General features: G+C 41.7%; 1 protein-coding gene across 1 annotated transcript in view; it reads right to left on the reverse strand.

Moving 5' to 3' along the window:
* Positions 1-14303, reverse strand: part of LOC109936160 — a 34743-nt gene extending 20440 nt beyond the window's left edge. Inside the window, exons 1-3 of the mRNA XM_020534788.2 lie at positions 14130-14303; positions 8988-9459; positions 4169-4275 (exon numbers count right to left, since the gene is read on the reverse strand). Of these exons, the coding sequence (XP_020390377.1) occupies positions 4169-4275; positions 8988-9273 (393 nt within the window). The 5' untranslated portion in view covers positions 9274-9459; positions 14130-14303. The remainder of the gene's footprint in view (positions 1-4168; positions 4276-8987; positions 9460-14129) is intronic.
* Between the last annotated feature and the right edge of the window lie 9414 nt (positions 14304-23717).

The raw sequence follows: 23717 nt of genomic DNA on the forward strand, positions 1-23717 counted from the left end.
GCAATCCATTCTGATGGTGGCATAGGTCTCCAGCGGAGGGCACCCCCTTAGCACTGGGGATCTGGGATAATGGGGTGTTGCACACAGCCGACCCATAGGTTAGGTTGGTTCACAGACTCACAGTAATTTGTTATGACCTGCGTTTATATTAACTGCTATGGACTCCAGCCTCTCTTTTGCATTTTAAAGAGGTTTTTGTTAAAGTACAGCTGCTCTTTGGCCCCACAATCCTGCTCTCTGGACACTGTTGATGAAACTTTTCATCACTTTACTGAAGTTCGAGAGTAGGTTGGCAAGGTGGTGATTGGCCGGGTTGGATTTGTCCTGCTTTTTGTGGACAGGACATACCTGGGCAATTTTCCACATTGTCAGAGAAATGCCAGCATTGTCGCTGGACTGGACAATCCTGTTTGAGCCCTGGTTAATTCTGCAGCCAGAGGCTTCAGTACTGGTTCTGAGAATGCTGTCAGGACCCATAGCCTTTGCAGCGTCCAGTGTCTCCAGCTATTTCTTGATTCTGTAAGGAACACCCTTTCTCCCTTTTTGGACGAAAACCAAAATGGAAGTCAAACCCTGCTAAAAGAGAGAGGAAAGTTTTGTAACTTGAAAATAAAATAGATTCATAAACTCAGACATGTTAACTGCACAGACATGTTAACTGCACTCAGCCTACATATCAGTGCCACTCAACAAATCTCTGACTACATTTATCCCATTTTCCAGCCTTTAGCCCTGGAGGCCATGGCAACACAACTAAATAGCTAAATACCGTGTAAATGTTTTGAGAGTTTCTGACTCAATCTCCCTGTCAGGTAGTGAGTTCCAGACTCCCACCATCATCTCAGTGAAACAAAATTCTCCTCAGCTCTCCTCTTACCCTTCTATCTCTTATTTGAATTCGATGCTTTCTGGTTGTTGAGCCATCTAATAATGGAAAAAGTGCCTTCCTACCCATCATATCTCAGCCTCGCATAATCTTATACACCTCTATCCAATCCTCTCTCAACCTTCACTGCTTCAGTGAAAACAACCCAACTATCCAAACTTTTCTCATATCTCAGACCCTCCAGCCCAGGAAGCATCCTGATCAATCTCCTCTGCACCCTCTCTACTGTAATCACATCTTTCCCATAATTTGGTGACCAGAAATGCACACTGTACTCCAGTTGTGGCCTAACCAATGTTTTATACAGTTCCAGCATAACATTCCTGCTCTTGTATTCTACACTTCAGCTAACAAAGGCAAGTACTCATATGTCTTAGAGTTATCCCTAAACCTAACCCTAACCCCTTCAGAATATCCTGCAGCTGTTCTTTATTTTTCTTTACTCATTCATGGGATGAGGGCGTCGCTGGCTAGGCAGCATTTATTGCCCATCCCTAATTGCCCTGAGGACAGTTAAGAGTCAACCACATTGTCGTGGATCTGGAGTCACATAGGCCAGACCAGGTAAGGATGACAGTTTCCTTCCCTAAAGGACATTAGTGAACCAGATGGGTCTTTCCAACAATTGGCAATGGATTCACTGTCATCATTAGATCCTTAATTCCAGATATTTATTGAATTCAAATTCCACCATCTGCCATAGCAGGATTCAAACTCAGGTCCTCAGGACATTATCTGGGTCTCTGGATTAACAGTGCAGCGATAATACCACTAGGCCATCTCCTTCCCATGTTCTATGATATCCTTGAACCAAATACCCAGAAGGCAACATACCATTCTGGAATCACATCTACAGATGCAGCAGTATCTGTCCACTCCTCTCACTCATGAATTCCCTACCTCAATCGCCTTTCCACACTTCTCGCACTATGAGCTGAACCATTCACAGTGTCATGGTCTTGTCTGACCTTTGGAGAGGAACCATCATTCTCACCGTTTTCCCAAGGCCAAAACCGCTTCGTGAGCAAAATGCAATTAAGGAATTCCCTCAATACCTGCCTGGTCCCCTTCTTCTGTCCAGCAGGCACCCATTCACAGGATCATACAGTACCAAAGAGTCCTTTGGGCCCATCGAGTTTGTACTGCCACTTTCTCTGCTTGCACTTTCTTAAGCTGCAGGTGACCACATCCTTGTAAATATTTTAAGCTATACTTACGATCTTAGCTTAAATTAATCTCAAGTCCAGAAGAGACGAACGAAATATCCACCAAATACATACCAGCTGTCCTGTGACATGACACTTTGATCTTGAAGTGTCTGTACAATGTTGCTTTTGGAGCAGTTAGATTGTAACATTACTGAGATAGAGCGGCACCGGGAGTCTTTGAGTTAAGGAGGATCTGCCTGACAACAGCTGCTGGACTGATCCAGCTGCAGGTTGTTACAGACCTCTGAGGGCAGTGCAACCAGGATCACCTAGAGCCGATAAACAGAAGACATCTCTCACCTCTCTCTCACTGTGTAAGAGAAAGGACAAAAACCCCCAGAGACTTAAAAGAAAGAATTCTAATATAAGTGAAGGCCTAGGTGCATCTGATTAGCAATATAACAAAGACCGATCAATGCTCTGCAGACAACATAGTATCATCATTTTCAAAATCCAAAGAACCGAGACAGATAACTCTTCATCTTGTGATCTGGACTTTTAACTGACAGAAAATGTTTCTCCCTGTCTATATTTTTGATAATACTTGTGTCAAACAATCTATCTTTTGTCGGTCTTATTTGTGAATGAATTGTGTTTGAGGAATTAAAGGGGATAGGTTAAGTCACATAGTAGATGAATGATCCTTTTTTTCTCTGCCATTTGTTAAAGAATAAGTTTGTTTGCAATAAATAGTTGTTTTCCTATTAATAGTGACAAGTGGTGTAAATTACACCTCAGTGGTTAATTCAGTATTTATGGTTTTCTAATGGCTAAAAGAATGGCGGCATTTGCTTATCAGCCAACTCCTCCCACTTATGTTGTAACAAAGGCTTGGGGACTAGTCTGGGATCTTTAAATGGTGTCAATGAAAGATTGGAAATAGACTAAGGATAATTGATAAAGGATAAAAGAACAAGATACCAGGTTTCTCATACTGAAATAAGATGGCATTGGAAGCAGTTAAAACCATCCTGTTGTTGAAAGAGGTAACTCTGATGGTTTTACAGTGATTAACAAGAGCCAAGCTGATAGAATTGGCAAATAAATTAGAGGTCGAACGGTCTGTCAGAGCCTAGAAGGCAAAGGCAATTAAAGTATTGGCAAAGCACCTAGGACTGATGGACAAACAGGAGACTAGGTGCACTGAGTGGTAAGTTACTTGAGCTAGCATGAATTCATTAGTTAACGCAGTGTGAAATGAAGAGGGAACTGGAAGATTTATCAAGATGTTGCCAGGAATGGAGGGGTTGAGTTACAAGGAGAGGCTGGATTGGCTAAGGACTTTTTCACTGGAGGATAGGAGGTTGAAGGGTGACTTTATAGATGTTTATAAAATAATGAGGGGCATAGATAAGGTGAATAGCAAAGGTCTTTTCCCTAGGGTAGGGGAATTAAAAACTAAAGGGTATATTTTTAAGGTGAGAGGAGAAGGATTTAAAAGGGACCTGAGGGTCAACCTTTTCTCACAGAGGGTGGTTCTTATGTGGAATGAATTGCCAGACAAAGTGGTAGATGCAGGTACAGTTACAATATTTAAAAGATATTTGGACAGGTACATGAATAGGAAAGGTTTGGAAGGATATTGGCCAAATGCTGGCCCGTGGGACTAGTTTATTTCGAGAAACTTGGTCGGCATGGACGAATGAGACCGAAGGGTCTGTTTCCATGCTGTATGACTCTATGACTCAATAACTTAAAAGACTTCATCTTGAGGAAGAAGAGAAATAGAAAGAATGAAGCAAAGGCAAAGGCATGAGAAAGGTAATTAAAGAGCATGAGACTAGAAATTCCACAGAGAGAAGGATAAAGAAAAGGGAAAGAGATTGGGAAAGCAAGTTAAAATTAACAAGGCACTGATGAGCAAAATCGTAGTCATAACCTAAAGTCCATACCTGGTTAAAGCTGTGATTGAATATGCTCTTAACGGATGGTAATGTACATTTTCTCAATTAATTTGCACTTTAATTACTATTAAAGAGCAGGATAATTATTTTAATACCTGCATTCAAAGAATGGATCTTCATAAAGGTGAAATAAGTTCAAATCATATTAAATTAGAACTTGTCAATCTTACCTTGATCTGAACACAAGGAGAAAATGTGTCTCTCCCAGAGCCACAACTGCCCTGAGGTTCCTGTTGGGTCCCAAGCACAGTGCAGGTGCTGCCAGTGAAATTTAAGACTGTTGATGGGAAAAGTGAAATGGGAAAGAAATTTTAATTTAAACTATAAACTTGATGATAGATTTTTATATCACAAGATTATCTTTGGGCAGCTTGCTCTCATATTCCAATACTGACAAATGAAACCTTGCTTCTTACTAAATCCCCTGTCTGTCATGGTAGGATTGCAACTCACTAAATGTCACCTTTTTTATCTTCCTGCAACACTTCAGGACCTTCACATTTTTTGAACAAGCTTGTTTCTTTCACTTCTCTTGCTTCTCCTTTAAAATTCACTTGATTGCCTCTCATGGTCACATTTAAGCATTTCATAGACACTCTCTAATAAACGTAAAATACTGCTGATTCTGGAAATCAGAAATAAAAACAAAATGTGCTGGAAAAGTTCAGTTGGTCTGGGAGCATCTGTAGAGGGAGAAACTGAGTTACATTTTAAGTTCAATATGACTTCTTCAAAATGGAAGGTTCTGAGGAAGAGTCAAAGAATCATAGAGTCATAGAGTTGTACAGGATGGAAACAGATCCTTCGGTCCAACTCATCTGTGCTGACCAGATATCCTAAATTAATCTAGTCCCATTTGACAGCATTTGGCCTATATCCCTCTAAACCCTTCCTATTCATATACCCATCCAGATGCCTTGTAAATGTTGTAATTGTACCAGCCTCCACCACTTCCTCCGGCAGCTCATTCCATACATACAACACTCTCTGCGTGAAAATGTTGCCCCTTAGATCCCTTTTAAATCTTTCCCCTCTCACCTTAAACCTATGCCCTCTAGTTCAGGACCTGCCCACCCCGGGGAAAAGTCTTAGTCTGTTCACACAATCCATGCCCTTCATGATGTTTATGAACCTCAATAAGGTCACCCTTCAGCCTCCAATGCTCCATGAAAAATAGCCCCAGCCTATTCAGCCTATCCCGATAGTTCAAACTCTCCAGCCCTGGCAACATCCTTTTAAAGTTTTTCTGAATCCTTTCAAGTTTCACAACATCCTTCCTATAGCAGGAAGACCAGAACTGCATGCAGTATTCCAAAAATGGCCTAACCAATGTCATGCACAGCCGCAATATGACCTCCCAACTCCTATACTCAATGCACTGACCAATAAAGGCAAGCATATCAAATGCCTTCTTCACTATCCTATCTACATGTGGTATCCACTTTCAAGGAACTATGAAACTGCAATCCAAGGTCTCTTTGTTCAGCAACACTTCCCAGGACCTTATCATTAAGTGTGTCAGTCCTGCCCTGATTTACCTTTACAAAATGCAGTATCTCACATTTATCTAAATTAAACTCCATCTGCCACTCCTTGGCCCATTGTTCTGATCAAGATCCCGTTGTACTCTGAGGTAACCTTCTTCGCTGTCCACTACACCTCAAATTTTGGTGTCATGTGCAAACTTACCATCCATACCTCCAAAGTTCACATCCAAATCATTTATATAAATGACAAAAAGCAACAGACCCAGCACCAATCCTTGTGGCACACTGCTGGTCACAGGTCCCCAGTCTGAAAAGCAACCCTCTATAGATCTAAATAGTGGCACCATGTAAGCCAACCTCCAGTCTTCTGGCACCTCACCTGTGGCTATCGATGATATAAATATCTCAGCCAGGGACTCAGCAATCACTTCCCTCACTTCCCACAGAGTTCTAGGGTACACCTGATCAGGTCCCAGGGATTTATCCACCTTTAAGACATCCGGCACTTCCTCCTTTGTAGTATAGACATTTCTCAAGATGTTGCTATTTATTTGCCCATGTTCTCTATCTTCCATATTCTTCTCCAAAGTAAACACTGATGCTAAATGCTCATTTAGTATCTCTCCCATCTCCTGCAGTTCCACACATAGGTGGCTCTGCTGATCTTCAAGGGGCCCTATTCTCTCCCTAGTTACCCTTTTGTCCTTAATGTATTTGTAGAATCACTTTGGATTCTCCTTAGCCCTATTTGCCAAAGCTCTCTCATGTCCCCTTTTTGCCCTCCTGATTTCACTCTTAAGTATACTCATACTGCCCTTATACTCTTCTAGGGATTCACTCAATCTCTGCTGTCTATACCCATCATATGCTTCCTTCTTATTCTTGACCAAAACCTCAATTTCTCTAGGCATCCAGCATTCCCTACACCTACCCATCTTGCCCTTCACCCTAACAGGAACATTCTGCCTCTAGATTCTTATCATCTCATTTTTGAAAACTTCCCATTTTCCAGCCGTCCCTTTTCCTGGGAACATCCGCCCCCAATCAACTTTTGGAAGTTCTTGCCTAATACTATCAAAATTGGCCTTCCTCTAATTTAGAACTTTAACTTTTAGATCCGGTCTGTTCTTTTCCATCACTATTTTAAAACTAATAGAATTATGGTCACTGGCCTCAAAGTGCTCCCCACTGATACCTCAACCACTTGCCCTGCTTTATTTCTCAAGAGTAGGTCAACTTTTGCACCTTCTCTAGTAGGTACATCCACATACTGAATCAGAAAATTTTCTTGTACATTTTCAGAAATTTCTTGATTTCAGGTTTGAACATACTCAATGAATCCACAGCACGCTGGTGTGGAGACATCCAAAGATTTAACAAGCTCTGAGTGAAGAAATTCCTTGTCATTATTGTCTTAAATGGCCGATCTTTTGATCTGGGACTATGTAAAGCCAGGAAGAACATGCTTTCTGCATCTACCTGCTGAGTCATGTCAGAATTTTGTACGTTTCAATGAGATCACCTCTCATTCTTCTAAATTCGAGAGAATATAGACCCAGGTTCCTCAATCTTTCCTCTAAAGATAATCCCACCATCCAGAAATCAATGCAATGAACTTCTGTTAAACATTCCCAATGCCAAATATATCCTTGCTTTGGGAAGGAAATGAAAATTGCACGTTGCACTCCATGTCCTTCCCATTCACTTAGCGTATCTAAATTCTGTTGAAGCCTCTTTGCAACCTTCTCACAACTTGCATTTCCACTTGATTTTGAAACATGAGCAAACTTGGAAATATTTCACTTAATCCCCACATCATTTTTTAAAATGTTCCTCATTTTGACCTTATTTGATGCTGATCTTTGCTTCCACTGCTTTCCAACATTGCTCACTTTTCCTATCATTACAAGCTTTGAGTTTCTATTTGAATTCCCTCTCAGATTCCAACCTTTCCTCCCCACCCTCAACACGCTGCCAAGCGAATTTAGACCTTCCCCAGCAGCACTAGCAAATATCCCTGTGATGATATTACTCCTATGATGGTGTATTGTAACCAGTCCTCCTTGTAGAGAACCAGTCCCAATGCCTCAGAAATCTGATGCCCTCCCTCCTGCACCATCTGTCCTGCCATGTATCCATTTGTTCCATCATCCTATTTCTCTATTCACTCATATGTGAAGTGTAAACCTGAAATTACTGCCTGTGATTCCCTCCTTTGCAACTCTATCTGTGCGTTCAAGACTACTTGGTGTCAATGTGGATAACTGACTTCAGGCTGTTTACCCTCCCACATAAGAATGTCCTAAGCTGCTTGGTGGCATTGTCACCTAAAGCACCAAGGAGACAACAAACCATCCTGTTCCTCCAGCTATTGAATCTCCTCCCACTATTGCTCTCCGACTCTTCTTCCTCCTCACTTGCGCAGCTGAGCCAGCCATGGTGCCAGAGACTTGGCTGTGACAACACTCCTCTGCTATGGTATCCAGAATGGAAAAGCAGTTAATGAGTGAGATGCAATCAGGGAACTCCTGCACTGGGCCTTCTTGAATGTCTCACAGGAATCCATTCCAATGGATTGTACTCACTTAACCTGCAGTGTGTCCATCTCCCTAAGTATGCTAGCTATGTAGTTCTCAGTCTTGCAGATGCACCTCAATAGCTCCAGCCATTGCTCCAGTTCCAAAACCTGGAGCTCTAGCTTCTGCAGCTGCTGATGCTTCCACCTACAGAAGTAATGGTACTTCTGACTCAAGGTAACTGAGCAAAATGTGCCTCTTAGTTTTTTAGATCATAGAATCCCTACAGTGTGGTAACAGGCCTTTCAGCCCAACAAGTCCACACTGACTCTTGCAGCATCCCACCCAGACCCATCCCCCTAATGTACACATCTCTGAACACTACGGGCAATTTAGCATGGCCAATCCACCTAGCCTGCACATCTTTGGACTGTGGGAGGAAACCAGAGCACCCAGAGGAAACCCACGCAGACACGGGGAGAATGTGCAAACCCCATACAGACAGTCGCCCAAGAGTGTGATTGAATCCAAGTCCCTGGTGCTGTGAGGCTGCAGTGCTAACCACTGAGCCACTGTGGCGCCCATTTGATCAAGCCTTTACTCTCTTCCTAATATTTATTATTGATTCTGTACGAATCTTTCCTTATACGTCTGTGAAGCATCTTCAGATATTTTCTAATGCCGAAGATGTTACAGACGGGTCCCGAACCGAAACATCAGCTTTCCTGCTCCTCTGATGCTGCCTGGCCTGCTGTGTTCATCCAGCTCCACACTGTGTTATCTCTGATTCCAGCATCGGCGGTTCTTACTACCTCTGACAGAAGTGTAAGTTGTTATCAGAAGAAAATGAAATATGTATCTAACCCCAGTACTATTGCCAGTTGGAAATTCAACCCACTGTATCATCCAGAAGATATTTTTTAAAAATAATTTCTACTGTATCAGAATTTAATCTTTAAAATTGAAAGGAACAACGGCAGTCTTACCCTTGTGAAACGGTTTTAGTATGTAAATACCAAATAGAATAAGAAGTAACATAAGAATCAAGATAACAGGAGCCAGAAGGACGAGTGGATACTTGAGCTTATCAGCCATTTCTTCTCGTCTGAGATCTACAGCAGACATGTTGCTTCTCCTCTGTGCCCTCCTCACTGCTTTCTCAGTTCTAGATCGTCCAAAAACGGTTGATGGCTGGAGTGTTGTATTTGCCTCCTCTCCATTACTGTTGCCTGGGCAAACTGTGCTGGGGAACTGCAGGCTAGTGACAAACATGGTGGGAGGAAATATAAATCATAAAAAATAATGCTGCTTTTAAATTGAGTTCTGAAAATTTAAAAAGAATTCTTTAAAAACTGTCCTTTGTTAAAAGTTATTTTTTGGTCCTTTGAAGCTTGTTGATATTATTTCCTCTATCAAAATAGTTGAACCTTCAAATTACTTCAAGCAACTGAAATAGACCTGCAAGAAAGATGCAAAAAGGAATAATTAAAATGTACACGAAATGCTCTAATTTACAGTCAAAATCACATTGAGGGTACTAACATTCACTTTTATATCTATGCAAACATACAGCAAATCAGATTTTGGCAGATGTGAGGCTAATTACAGAAACCCAAAAGTCATTGTTTGAGATTTGTCATTCCACTGTTAGCTGAATCAATTAATGCTTTGAACAGCATGAGAATGATGTTTTGGCTTGGTAAATATGCACTAAAGCCACTACAAGCATTTGGGTATTGTCCAGTTCAGTCTATGTACCTTTTTAATGATGTATTAGTGCTAATTATGACCCAGCAACCTACCTGGTATTGAAAATTAGCTATTAGAAATGTAGGGCAGAGTGTAATGCCCTCTTTCCACATTTAATCAGGTCGGAAAGTGGTGGTGGTTGGGGTTGGGGCAAACCCCATCACTTTCCTGTATCCTTAATGAGCAAGTAATTCCACGGTGTGAAGACCCAAGGACAACCTCCTCACCGAGCAGCTGAATGAAGTCCTTAATTAGGCAATAAAGCACACTTCAGGCTGTCACCACACCGCCCAAATCTGATCCCAACAACATGTGGGCACCCACTATGCAGAGTTGTTTGCAGAAGCTCTGGGAGTGTTTGTCATTTAAAGGCCCCACTGTCCGATCAAGGGATCCAGGCTCAGCAAGGGAGAACCCAACGAGAGCCACAGCTCTGCCTTCGTTGTTGATTCCCTTCCACCCACAGCAGCCCAGCCCACAATCCCATCCTGGGATGCTGTGATAGAACGATGCCATGATTGTCCAGCAGCTTTCAGCAGGTGGGACTTCTGTGCCCGGCTTTCTTGATTTCAGGGAAGACTCACTGCTATCTGGTGACATCTAATAAATCCCTCAGAGAGGTGATGGCTCCCTGGGTAGCAAGTTAGACTGCCATCACCTCCATTAAATACCATCCATGCCATCTCATTCTTTTAAATGTAAACATTGGAGATTTGAAAAATGCACAACTTTAAATGTCAACTTTGTTTTTACTTTTCATTCTGTCCTTTTCTTGTTCTGTTTGTATTCAATTTTTCTTTTGCTTTGTATTTTCCATCGTGTACCTGAATTGGCATGAATTCAATCACACTAATTTATACTTCCTTCACACTCCTTGTTCCAATTTCACTATTCTTAAGTCTGATTGGTTAAGGAAATATATAGTTCAATCCACTATATCATAGTTGGTCATCCTATTTATTCAAGTCCCAGATTCCTGGATTCCCTCACACTTCCCGCATCTTGAGAGTAAGTTGCAAATAAATTGCAATTTTTAGGATGCAAAACATTTACAACCTAAATGAGCAAATCCAACTAATGATAGACACTTTTAAGGTCATTGTTACAACAAACCTGGCGCATTACTGCATCTTAAGAAGTGTCAATCATCCAGTAACTCCAATGTCTTTTGATATAAATCGGCTTTTATCTGTGTTACACAAAAGAGTATTAAAATAGTTTTACCTGAGGTGTGGAAAGAGTTTTCTTTTAAGAGGTATAATGAACTTTCTTTTAATGTAATAATGAATAGAACAAAGCAGCCAAAAATAGATGAACCAACTGAACTAATTTAATGCCAGCTGTAAAGTGGAATCGTAGAATGATCATGGATATTTTTTCCATCCAAAATGTTAAATAAATGCAGAATGTTTTACAATCTACTTAACCTCAAACTACAACAGTCCAATTAATATTTTCTCCAATCTTTTCATGCTTCCAATGCTCGGAGAAAAAGCTCTACGTAGAATGTGTAAACCCCACTTATGTTGTAAAATCCATGATATTTGGATTCTTTGCTGAGTAAGTGGTAGCTGTTACAGAGATGTGGCTTCAGGATAGCATCGATTGGGACCTGAAATTTAAAGACTATAGGGCATTTAGGAATTACGGGAAACTAGAAAAAGGTGGAGGACTGGCTCTGTTAAATTATGATGTTAATAGCAGAGTAGAGAGGGATGCCCTAAGTTCAGGAAACCAAGATGTAGAAACAGTTTGGGTCGAGATGAGAATTGATAAAGGCAACAAGTCACATGAAGGAATGGTGTCTAGGCTCCCTGACAGTAACCATACTGGACAGTAAACTATAAAGGAAGAAATGATGACAGCTTGTTAGAAAGAAGTGATAATAATCATGAGAGATTTTAACCTACATATTGATTGAAAAAATCAGGTGGGCAGAGGTTGACAGGCTGCCAGGTTTCATCCAGAGGTCTCACAACATGTAGCAGCCCATTTCAATATGGACAAAATGCTATGATGTTGGAAAGTCGTCCTTCATTGGGCTACATTTCCTAATATTGGCATTATCATCTGGCAGCAAGAAATATGAGGCACCTCTCCTGATGCCTCCCTCACACCAAACTTGCAGCAAAATGACATTATTTTTAAAAACAGATTGAAAACAAATATTTCACACTGAATGCTAAATGAAAGGCATCAGTATAGTATTTGTACAGGTAAATACATGATTTGACATGACTTTAATTAAAAATGTACTGCTATGGCACTTCAAAAACTTCCCTCAAAATGGATGGAATTTTGTACAGGTGACTGGGACCTTGCCTGCTGACTGGCAAGGCAGCAAAGCCAATGAGAGTCCCATGCTACCTCCTTTGAGGAAGGTCTGCTATATTAACTTGCAGCAGACATTTACATGGTGTCTGGCAGGGATTTCCCAGAATCAAGCTCCCCAGGGGCAGAAATTGCCAGTTGGAGGCTGGCAGCTCCTCGTTGCCATCAATACCAGTTGGAGAAGTTGTGGTAGCTGCCAGTAATGAACCCACCATAGGCCTATGATCAGCAAGGGAATCAGACCAGAGGTGAGTGGGTTTCATGAGGGTTTTGCTGGCTGAGATGCGGAATGGGACTGGTGGGAGGAAAGGGCAGGTCCCTCCATTTCCCATGCCAGATTCCTCAATTAGGCACTGAATGCCATTGAGCAATATAAATATGTGATATATTCTGATATTCTTGCAACAATGTCCTGTCACATTACACAATCAATCTAACAACATGTTTTCACGATATCAGTAAAGGTTTTTTGGGGTTGGTTTGCACTTAAGAAATAAAACATTGAAGAATATAATCCTTCAAACTGGTTAAAAAATATTTTTGAGTGCAATAAAAAACATTACAAAAGCTTATAGTCAGTTGGCTGACGCTTCCCACATTTTATGTGCCATCGTTATCACTACATAGAGGAAATTGTCCTCTGTATCTCTAATCTTAGTTGTTCCCACCCACCTCCCCCCCCAACCAGCTTTCTTGTTAAGAATGTCTAATTAGATGCGTTTACTTTTCAGTCAGCTTCTTTAACGTCCTCAATTTAGCTGATGTGTACATCTTTTTTGGCTTGTGATTTTCCTGAAATTTTACCTTTGAGTTGAAACAACCCCAATTCTGATATTTCTTTCACATTGCAGTTCCCAACTGCCAAAACAATCTTAAATTGGACTCAGGGCGTTTCAGGTAAGCAATGTTTCCTGTCCATGCCAATCTTTTGCTGTTTTGGATAAACAAAGCAATTAGATTAATTGCAGAATATAAACACAGAGATTCCTCAATTTCCCACATCAGTCAGTTTTATGATTTTAACTATGTTGCTTCTGACTCCAATTTTAGTCAGCTACAATTATTATAATTGTCACAACTCTCTTTCAAATTGTCTCAATCCAGCTCTTTGGTCTGAAGAAAGTTTGATTGTTATTCAGCTGTTTATCCCTTACTGCGCAGGCGTTTTACCATTCCTCAGATCATCCCTTGTAAGACTACAAAAATTAGGCTGATAATGCAAACTAATAACAAGACATCAAACGTTACAATGTTATAACAAGAAAAAAGAAAAACAAAATAGTCACGGATTTGCAGTGTAACACTTTTCAGTTAATTTGAATCGGTTCTGCTCTCAATTGTACTGGAAATATATTATTTATAAGCAAAACAAAAGATTGCTCAAAATGCAACAAATACAGTGTTAAAAACCTACATTTTCTGACAGAGAATGCCCCAGACTCCATTAAAACCAAATCATGTGCGTGAAATGCGTCCACATCAGGAATTGCCAGCTCAACTCTGCCAATATTTGTTTCTGATCCACTATGTTCATTAGCAGAAAGAACAATATCTGCATGGCACTGAACTGGGAGAATTTTATTTTGTAATCAACTGTAAATTTGTTTAACCGTTTCGGATGCAATGTCACCAACAGGATCAACTGGTAAAATAGCGTGGGCAATATTCTTTAATAACAGAAAATATTTTCATTCCTTACTACTGGATGTTTTTAAAATCCCACATCTTCCCACAAAATTTATTTGCAAAGAGTGATGAAAACTTCCCATCAGCCTGCTTGCCGTGCTAAAACAGAAACTGTTTTGTTTTGCATCTCTGATGATATGTCCACTTGCATTCTTGCACTGCAACAAGGTGTTTCAATCTTAGACGTTCCAAACCCTCAAGTGTCCAAGTGGACAGGAGACCATGTCTCTGCAGTAGGAGGTTCAATTGGAGAGAATTCCTCCTATTTAGGGTCGATTGTCTCCCGGTGTAATGACAGTTCCAGAGACTCGGTATAATGCACGCAGGCTGAAATCTGATCAAAAGCAAACGTCCATACTCACCGCTGGTTTTAAATGAGAGTCTGAGAGCAGAAGCGGAGAAGAAGCCGAGCTCCTCTACCATCTGGTCCTTTCCCCAATCGATCGGGGAAAGGACTGGAGCCAGACCCCAGGGGCTGAGCTTCTGTCAGTCCGCCCCCAGGGTCTGGGAGGAGTTCTGACCAGCTCAAAGCGGTAACCGTGCAAACCTTGAAGGCAGTTCCAAATCAGAGTGAGTCTTCCGCTCTGGTCCCTCGGCAGTCCATGAGACCGTAACTAAATGTAAATATAATGATTGCAACTCCCTTCTTTCCGGTACGTACACGCCAGTTTCTCCAAAAGATTGGCCTACTATATTCACTTGGCATGGGGGTACCGAGCGTGGAATAAACTGCGAACATCCATGAGCTTCCAATCAGTTTCACCGAAATTGGAATATTGGCCGAGAAGGTGGTGGATGAGAGGGAGATGGGTGGCAGGTTTAAAAGGAACATGAAGGGCAACTTTTTCATGCAGAGAAGTGTTGGTATGTGAAATGAACTGCCAGAGGAAGAGGTAGATGCAGATTCACTTACAACTTATAAAAGACATTTGGACAAGCACATTAATAGGAAAGGTTTAGAGGGATATGAGCCAAACACAGGCAAGTGGGACCAGTTTAGTTTGGGAAACTTGGTCGGCATGGATGCATTGGACTGAAGGGTCTCTTTCCTTGCTGTATGACTCTGTGACTGTATGACACTATGTGTAGAACTCTTGAGTTCCACAGAGTCTTCAAGTAGCTGGTCACAGATGGTCATACCTATGTTGTTGAGTCAATAGCTGGACCACAGCCTCAGCAAATGGATCACAGGACTTGGGGGGGTGGGGAGGTGGGTGTTGCTGCTTGAAGTTGCGAGTCTGGTGGATAATGTGGAATCAAGCAGCTCTCTCAGAGATGCCCAGAAACCTGATGTGTCAGTGCACTGGCTCGAGTGAAGTGGAGTTGGATAACGGTGAGGAAACCAGGAGTGATCTGTGTGTTGTGAATCCACAAGGTGCATCTAGAGTGGGGAGGTCTACTCCTGCTCTGCAAAGTGGCTCACAGAGGGCCTTCCGGGAAGCCAAAACTGAAGCAACAATCACTGCTATTCAGACGACCGGAGACCTAACTGGTCTAAACCCTTACATGGGTGATCTGCCACAGAGCCTGGATCCTTTGGAAGATATGAGTACAGATGAGAGGCTAAGAAGGTGTTCTTGAGCTAATGTTGGATATCACTCCAACACCTACCATTTATCCAAATTGATGATGAAGAAGAAGAGAATACTGTCATTAATGTGAGCACAAACATTCTAGCCAATATGGCAGAACTGAACCTGCTGATCATGCAACTGCTTAGCAAACAGTCACAGTGCTATGTGTAGTTGCCAGAGTGGCAAGTTTCAAACAGGGAAAATTCAAATGGTACATCTAGCTGTGGGCTAGATGGTGATGAAGGGCACCAGGTAGGGCAGCTGATGCAGGAGAATGAGCGCCTTGAGGAAGGTTGTCCTGAGCGAAAGGAGATCTCATAGGGAGAAGACTCAGACAGACAAAGGATTTCGTCAACCACATGTAAACCACTTGCTTAACTCTGTGTAAATACCATGACTTCCTTGTTTAACCTTACTTTCCCTTTATAGTTGTAGTGACCTTATGCAAGTGAAGTGAAGAAACCCTGCTTCATGATTTTTGAGCTGGCTGTGTGTTCAGATCTCATGTTACAACAGTAAACATGCTTGTATTTGAGAAAGATTCTACACTAACTGCATGCACAGAACAAAACAATCTATGATCTGCTTTTCCATCAAAACATTTCATATGTCAATTTACAAAATTTTATTTCTGTGAATACCTCTGTTTTCAGAACTTTTGCTTCTCTCTGCTAAATTATATCTCAAGCAATGATATTTACCAAGGATTTTCATACTGTTGTCATTTAATTTCCACATAGAATTATGGCAAGTAACATTTTCTTGGCAACAACTGTGCTTGAAAATTTTTTAAATTTGCCATAAGAAAAATCATCTCCTAAAATTTGTGGGGTTTTTTGCACATGGAGAAAAAGAAAATAAGCCAGCTTTAAGGAGCATGGATTTCAGCAGATACCTCTCCCCTTTGGAACACATAAATACTGGAGAGAGAGTTTACTGGGTGAATTAGGGAGCATTTCAGCAAGAAGAAATTAAGGCAGCCATAAGCTCTGCTATGCACTGCAGGAGGATCTGCTGCCATTGAAAGCTACATAATGTCTTCATTCTTTAAATTCAAGTCACTATGACCTGTTGTTGTTAGAAATTATGCTCTGGGAATATGTCCAACTGGAGTTGTCAGTCCTTTATCTGGTACCTGATTGATAAATAGGTGAGATGTTCTTTGATTGGTCGGTGTTATGTCTTTTATTAATACCTGGCACTCAGCAGCATAGATGTTGAGTGCACTGATTACTGTTACTTCCAATGAGAATATCACATAGCTGCCATCTGTGGCTGAAGATCTGGCTCAAGGTACTTACAGTAGTCTGCAATCATTTCCTTGTTAAGAATTGCTTACTTTTATATTGTTCCTTACCAAGCTCCAAAAAGGTGACTTATGTTTTTACATTGTATCAGGTAGTATTTTCTAAAAGATATTGCCTTAAACATCTCAAAATATCCCAGCCATGAACTTCTGTTGTTGCGTTTGGAAATATATAGTTCAGGCAGACTTTGATGGAAAGTCCAAATAAGGTAGTATAAAATCAAAGCTAGGCCAATCCACCTACAAATCCAATAACGTCAGAGATGTTATTACACACTCCCATAGCGCAGTCTCCACGCTCAAACGTAGGGACGTTACTACTACACCACAACAGCCCTCCAATCTTGTGCTTTTATGTCACCTTTAAAAAGGAAGAAATTAACACAAAACCTGGGAGTGAATTAAGTAATGCACATTTTCTCATTCCATCTTAATTGCCACTTAACAAGCAAGTTAAGAGCATTGAGTTAAACGCATTAGCAATAATGATCAGAGTGATGACTGCAGTTGAATGAGGTCCAGTCATATATTTCTAAGCTAGATGATTACATGTTGAAAGCTACCATTGTTCTAATCAAATATCATAATCTAACTTTAGTTGTGTTTTTAAACAATCTATTTTAATCATCTACAGCAAAAAGGCCCTATAATGAATTACAGTCAACACTACAATCAGTCAGCAAAATAGACAGTCAATGATGTGGGAGAACTGCAGGGACAACTATCATCTCTCATCTCATTGCATCCTCAGATGCTAACACTATTTAGCTTTATGTTTCTTTCAAAAGTTTTTTATGCTTTTGCCACAAAAACATTTGTAAAACACAGGCATTAAAGAAACTCATCTAAGGCTTGTGGGCTGGAGATAATTGTAGAGAATGAAGAGAGTAAGGCCACAGAAGCAGTTCATAATGTGGATAACATTTTTAAATTTGAGGTGTTGCTTAAATGGGAAGCTCTGTATATTAGGGGAGGACAAGGGTGATGGGTGATTGGGATTTAGTGCAAGTAAGGATCTGGGCAGCAGACCTTTGGATGACCTCAAGTCAATGTAGAATGTGGAAGAATCAAAAACATAAATTGCTGGAGTTCTGAAGAAGTGTTGCCAGACTCAAAATGTTAACGCCTGTATATCCACAGATGCTGCCAGATATACTGAGTTTCTCCAGCAATCTGTTTTTGTTTCCTCCAAATCTCCAGCATCCACAGTTTTGTTTTATTTTAAGTGAAAGGCTGGTCAGGAATATTTTGCAATAGTCCAGCCTAGATGTCACAAATAAAAAGGATTTTATCAGCACGAGAACTAAGGTAGAGATGAAGTTGGACAATGTTATAGAGGTGGAAAAGGATGGTGTTAAGTGATGACATATTTGAAAGCTCATCCCAGGGTGAAATGTCTCACAAGGTGGTGAACAATCTGATTCAGCATCAAAAGAGTTGCCAGAAACAATTTAAGTCAGTAGCCAGTGTCAGGAAGGTGAGGTCAAAACTCTAATAATTAAATTTGAAACACAAGCCCCCAATCTGTTACAGCAGAAGTAGAGGTCCCCTTCTAATAATTAAACCTGAAGCACCCAGAGAAGCTCACCTCACGTAAGCTGTTAAAAAGTGGTTAAATGAAAGCAAATCCTGATATTCACTTCATAAGTAACAAGTAACAACTTATTTATTTAACCCTGACAGTGAACAACTTAACAGAACTGCTAACAAATCAAACAATTCTCCCTTAACTACTAGCTATTCACTAACTGAACAAAATTCTACTAGTATGCTGTTCCAATAAACAAAAGTCCCACATATATAAACCCAAATAGTAAGAAAACTAAATTAAAAATTAGACTCTCAAGGGTACAACCAGGTTAAGTCTTCCAAAATGTTCTTTGCCTTCTCTACTGATCCTTCTGTCAGGAATGCTTTCTCTGTGAATTCTTCTGTCCTTAGCTAGGAGTGCTATGGTACCTTTATGAATAGATGGTGATTTCTGTGAGAGCCAGATATTTACACTTCAGATGGCAGTTCACTCTCACACCAATTTTCAAAACCCTCTTGTTATACACTCCCCAATGACTTGTCAATTTTCTTATAATGGATTGGTGCGAGGTTGTCAAAACCATCAGATTTAAATTCAGTTGGTTTTCAGTCACTAAGTGCTTGGTTTAAATTGATTGGCTGATTTTCACGCTAGTTGCCAAAACATCAAAACAAGCCTAAGGTTTCCAATCACACATCCATCTGATACATGTTTCAATTTCAGAACTGGCTGTACATCTTCAGCTGCTTACAGACATATTTTCGTTTAAATCGCCACACTTAGAAAAGCACATAATCTCTTAAAGGGACTACGTCCTCTTCCCCCCTATCATTTTTTGCGAATAAATTCTAACTTAATGCCTTCCAATTCACAAGTACTGTACACAACTTTGCAACACCAGAGAGTGAAGTTTGAGGTGTAGACCAAATAGGTTGACTCTAATGTCATTAATATTAATTGGAAGTCATTTCCATGTAGAATACAACACTAATGCCACTCTGATGTTACAGAGACAATGGAGAGAGCAAGAGAGATGGTGGTGACATAGAGCTGGGCATCAATCTCCATATGAAAACTTATACTATGAGCTGAATCTTTCGCATCTTTGGCTGTGTCAGTTTTGTTGAGTTTCTCTTCATGAAGTCTCGCGGTTTCTCTAACCATATCTTAGTAAACCTGCATGTTAACTACCTACCGCACCCCTACGGAGCTCCTCTCTTCTGATTCTAGCCCCATTCTACTAATCGCTGTATTTGGATGAACTCACCACTGGCAGGATATTCCAGAATGAACCGGTATGGCACTGGTTTATGGTTCCTGACATTTGCCCTGGACATAGCAGCCAAAGTAAAATTTGTGCCCTACTTTGGTGTCAGAGCCCTGGTGGGTGGAATGATGCAGATAACGGGAAATCCTCTTCCCCTCCCCAGGAGCAGCAGTCAAGGCCACAACACCAGACCATGCCAGTCTACTCCGGTCAGTGTAGTCTCAGCCTATGAAGCAATACCCAGCATTGCAGGAAGACTTTCACTGCTGTGCCAGCGTAAATGCCACCATCTTCTCTGTGAAAGTTAATAAGCACTATATCTCTGCTACTGTATCCACCTCCCACTAGGGCTCATGCTCCACCAGTCTCACTTCTGTCTTGCTGTCACCCCAACTCCCCAACAGCATTCCATTGGCTGGAGGTAGGTTTTCTAGCTGACCCCCATCCCTTCCTCCAGCTCTGAAACATGGCAGGTAGCTGATTGGCCAATAGCTCTATGGTGCCAGCAGTGCCACCAGGAGCAGTGTTTACTGCTGGGACTGCACCCAATTCCAGGAAATAAAGAGCTCAGGCTGTGGGGCCTCTTGAAGGGGTCAGAACAGGAGGATTTGGAGGAAGGTGTGAGGAGTCCTGTTACTGATGTATCACTGCAGTAAATACAGTGGCCATAGCTCAGTGATTGAGGAAAGGAGAACCCCCTTCTTGCTATACACAGGACAGTGAAATACTGAAAACAGTAAGCAATGACCTACTACTCCATGGCAGTACAGATGACCCTAAGACATGGCATGGGCCTGCATGCTGAGTTCAACAGTAGGTCCTTATTAAAATATCAATTGGATCTGATAACGTATTCTCTTTTCTCCCAGTCCACTGTACATTAAAAGTATTGATCTGCCTGTACCTGGTAAAAGGTACATCTATACAGCAACTTGCCAAATCTTCTTCGGTGGCACTTCCCAAACCTACAAACTTTCCCATCTTGAAGGACAATGGCAATAGAAATACCACCACTTGCAAGTTGTGCTCCATGTCACTCACCTTCTTAGCTTAGAACAGCGTCACTGTTCCTTCACCATTGCTGTGTCCAAGTCTGATAACTGCCTCCCTAAACATGATTGTACCTACACAATACGGTCTGCACTGATTTAAGAAGATGGCACATACTTTTCTCAAGCAATACAGGATGGGAAATAAATGCTAGCCTTGCCAGTGACACAATATTCTTGCGGATGAATAAAGACAAATTGCCATTGTTAAATTAATGGCTCATATTGCAACTATTTAACTGCTTTAGGAAACATAAGAGCGAATCAGCCAATGGGATGGGTTTTGGGCAGCTGGCCAATGAAATTCACTGGTCCAAACCAGGCCTGATTAATGCTGAGGTGACTGATAGTCGAGCGGCTGAGGACGACTGAACTGATTTCTGAGGCAGCTCCAAATCTGTGCTGTCAGGGGTCTTATCTGCTCTTGTAGACCATTGAGAATCAATCTACTGCTCCCAGCCCCGCCAAAGAAAGAGAGGTTCTCCCTTAGACCCCGAATCTGTGGACTACAAATTAATAATGGTTTGAAGGTGCAGGAGCCCTGTTCACAGCAAAAAAATGGCACTTTGAGCCTGTGTAGGCCATCGCGCATGCATTGCATTTTAAGTGGGCCTGCTGTTGCATTGAAAGGTCAGGCCAGCACCAGGTCCTATTGACCATCCACATGACCACTGGATGGTCGTTCACTCACCACTAATTTTGTTGTTCTGCTGCTGTGTGAGTATGTGAATGGTTTTCCCTTTCTTCACAGTATTAAGAACTATAGATATTTTATTTGGAAATATAAACTGGAAAAAATTGATGTTTGGATTATTACAGACAATGAACCCATTTTTTATATATTACTTGAAGGAAAATGGGACTGTGTGGTAACATTTTGGTTACACAAAGATTTGCTCCTAAGAAGGTGGATTTCAATATTTCTGTGAGGCACCCTGGCACGAGATATCTTCGAATAAAAAGTAACAGCCTCACAATGATTTTAATTGGTTGTAAGTGGCAGCTTGTCAATGAACTCAGAGGACAGAGATCAGTTGTGACACAAACCTCAAAAAAGCATGCAGCAAATGAGTGAACACAGTGTGGAGCTGGAGAAACACAGCAGGTCAGGCAGCACCAGAGGAGTAGGAAAGTCGACGTTTCAGATCGGGACCCTTCTTCAGAAATGGGGAGAGGAAAGGGAGCTGGGAAATAAGTAGAGGGAGGATGGGTGGAGCTGGCGAAAGGAAGGTGGGGTGGTGATAGGTGGATGCAGGTAGGGGGGATTAGTCAGTGGGAAGAGTGGGGCGGATAGTTGGGGACGAAGATGGACAATTTGTGTCAGGTCAAGGAGGCGGGGATGTGAGGGAGGATTGGACGTGGGATGAGGCCAGGGGTGGGAAGATTGTAAAACTGGTGAATTCTGAATTCTATTTTCAGGCCATTGGGCTGTAGGCTCCTGAGGCAGAATATGAGGTGCTGCTCCTCCAGTTTGCATGTGGTGTTATTGTGGCACTGGAGGAGGCCCAGGATGGACCCAGAAGTGGGAGGGGGTGTTAAAATGGTAGGTGACCAGAAGGTGTTGTCGTTTGTTGAGTACAGAGCGCAGATGCTCCTCAAAATGGTCTCCGTGTCTGCACTTAGCCTCACCAATGTAGATGAGGCCACATCGGGAGCAACAGATACAGTAGACCAGGTTGGAGGAGGTATAGGTGAACCACAACGGATATGGAAGGTTTTTTTGGACCTTGGATGGAGGTGAGAGGGGAGGTGTAGCGGCAGGTGTAGCACTTCTTGCAGTTGCAGGAAAAGGTGCCGGGTGTGGTGGGGTTAGTGGGGAGTGTGAAGCAGATGAGGGAGTCGTGGAGAGAGCAGTCCCTATGCAAGGCAGATAGGGGTGGGGAGGAGAATATCTCTTTGGGTGTGGGGCGGATTGTAGTGGCGGAAGTGGTGGAGAATGATACGCTGGATGCGGAGGTTGGTGGGGTGTTATGTGAGGACTGGGGGATTGTATTTTTGTTGGGGGAGGGGGTTTGAGGGCAGAAGTGCTGGAAATGCAAGTGAGGCAGCTGAGGGAATTTTTGATCACCGGAGGGGGAAATTGTAGTCCTTGAAATAGGAGGACATCTGGGATGTCTGGGAGTGGAACGCTACATCCTGGGAGCAGATGCAACAGAGGTGGAGGAGTTGGGAATAAGGGATTGCATTCTTGCAGGAGGGTGGGTGAGAGGAGGTGTAATCCAGGTAGCTATGGGAGTCGATGGGTTTGAAATAGCTGTCGGTGTTGAGGTGGTTACCGGAGATGGAAACAGAGAGGTCCAGGAAGTGAAGGGAGGTATCAGAGATGGTCCAGGTGAACTTGAGGTTGGGGTGAAAGGTGTTAGTAAAGTTGATGAACTGTTAAAGCTGTTCATGGGAGCACGGGGCAGTTGATACAGTCATCAATGTAGCGGAGGAAGAGGTGAGGGATGATGCTGGTGTAACAGCGGAAAAAGGACTGTTCCCTGTATCCTACGAAGAGGCAGGCATTGCAATGAAATAATTCACTTGCTCTGAAAGTGGAAGAGAAACAACACATGAAAACTTTACAAATGAAAACATCTAAAATGTGCCAAGACCTAGGTCTAAATGACCGGCTACCAAATTGAGGCTTGCCACAGTCAGTAAAAGGTGGTATCATCATTAGATCCAAACAAAATCTGTCAGAAAACCTTTTTGGTTGGACTTTGATTGAAAGGCTTTGTTCCTTTTTGCTTATATTTTTCACCCATGATATTCCTAAAAATAGTTGTCTCAATTGTCCTGTCCATCCTACGTGTGAATGAATGTGTGTGAGTTTAAATAGGATATAGTTTAAGTTTTTATTGATAATGAATAATCTGCTTTGCCACATGAGAAGGGATAGGTTTGAGATGTGTTTATTTCTTGTTCATCGGTGAGAATGAATTCACAGTGTGTTTATTTTATCTGTGATGGTGGTCACATTCAGACATGAACCATTGTGGAAATTAATTTGATCGTAGTTCACACTTGTCATAACTTGTGGAATAGCCGGGCTCCAATGCCCTTAAATTTTAAAGATGTTGATATCTGAAAGCTAGTAACATATATATCCATGACTTTTTAAATAGTCACAACAAAAGGACTATGGTACTCACCGTGCCAAGGCAGTTCAAAGTATCTACAACTGAGTAGCACATACCGCAGCATGTCTCAGCCTCACAAAGATAATCTTTCACATTAG

Source organism: Rhincodon typus, chromosome 16 (genome assembly GCF_021869965.1).
Source record: "Rhincodon typus isolate 14 chromosome 16, sRhiTyp1.1, whole genome shotgun sequence".
Classification (NCBI taxonomy): domain Eukaryota; kingdom Metazoa; phylum Chordata; class Chondrichthyes; order Orectolobiformes; family Rhincodontidae; genus Rhincodon; species Rhincodon typus.